At 35.9% G+C, this 612-nt stretch overlaps 1 protein-coding gene across 1 annotated transcript in view; it reads left to right on the top strand.

Annotated features, from left to right (window-relative positions):
* Positions 1 to 612, top strand: part of GNPDA2 (glucosamine-6-phosphate deaminase 2) — a 35,625-nt gene that overhangs the window by 10,260 nt on the left and 24,753 nt on the right. The window contains exon 3 of the mRNA XM_007957781.2: positions 423 to 605. Within this exon, the coding sequence (XP_007955972.1) occupies positions 423 to 605 (183 nt within the window). The remainder of the gene's footprint in view (positions 1 to 422; positions 606 to 612) is intronic.

The following is a 612-nucleotide window of genomic DNA, read 5'->3' as shown; positions in this document are numbered from 1 at the left end:
ATTAAATATGCCATATGCATATTAATGGGAGCTCTGGTAGCATAGTGCCTAAGGCACTTGTATGCTAACCAGAAGGCTGGTGGTTCAAACCCACCAGCCACTCCTGGGAAAGAAGGTTGGGCAATCTACTTCCTTAGTGATACTGCCTCAGCAACCCAAGGAGGGGCCACTATGAGTCGGTCCGACTCAACGGCACATAACAACAACAACAACATGCATATTAATAGAGTTAATACATCCATGTAAAGCAATTAAAATAATGCCTGACATATAAGAAGTATATATTCCATGTAAGATACTTTTAAACTAAATATAGTATGGAAAGGCCAGATAACTTAAATAGCATTTATGGATTTATCAGAAAAATAAACTTTAGATTTATTTTTTGAAAACAGTTACAGTTTCATTAATTTCATATTTAGGACTTCCCAGAAATCATCCTGAAAGCTATCATTCTTATATGTGGAATAACTTTTTCAAGCATATTGATATAGATCCTAGTAATGCTCATATCCTTGATGGAAATGCTGCAGATCTGCAAGCAGAATGCGATGCATTTGAAAAGAAAATTAAAGAAGCTGGAGGAATAGATCTTTTTGTCGGAGGTACGTA

The sequence above is a fragment of the Orycteropus afer genome, unplaced genomic scaffold (genome assembly GCF_000298275.1).
Source record: "Orycteropus afer afer isolate SDZICR_OR568_19922 unplaced genomic scaffold, OryAfe1.0 scaffold00795, whole genome shotgun sequence".
Lineage (NCBI taxonomy): Eukaryota > Metazoa > Chordata > Mammalia > Tubulidentata > Orycteropodidae > Orycteropus > Orycteropus afer.
The sequence above is the reverse complement of the archived record's forward strand: the minus strand, read 5'-3'. Positions and strand labels throughout refer to the sequence as shown.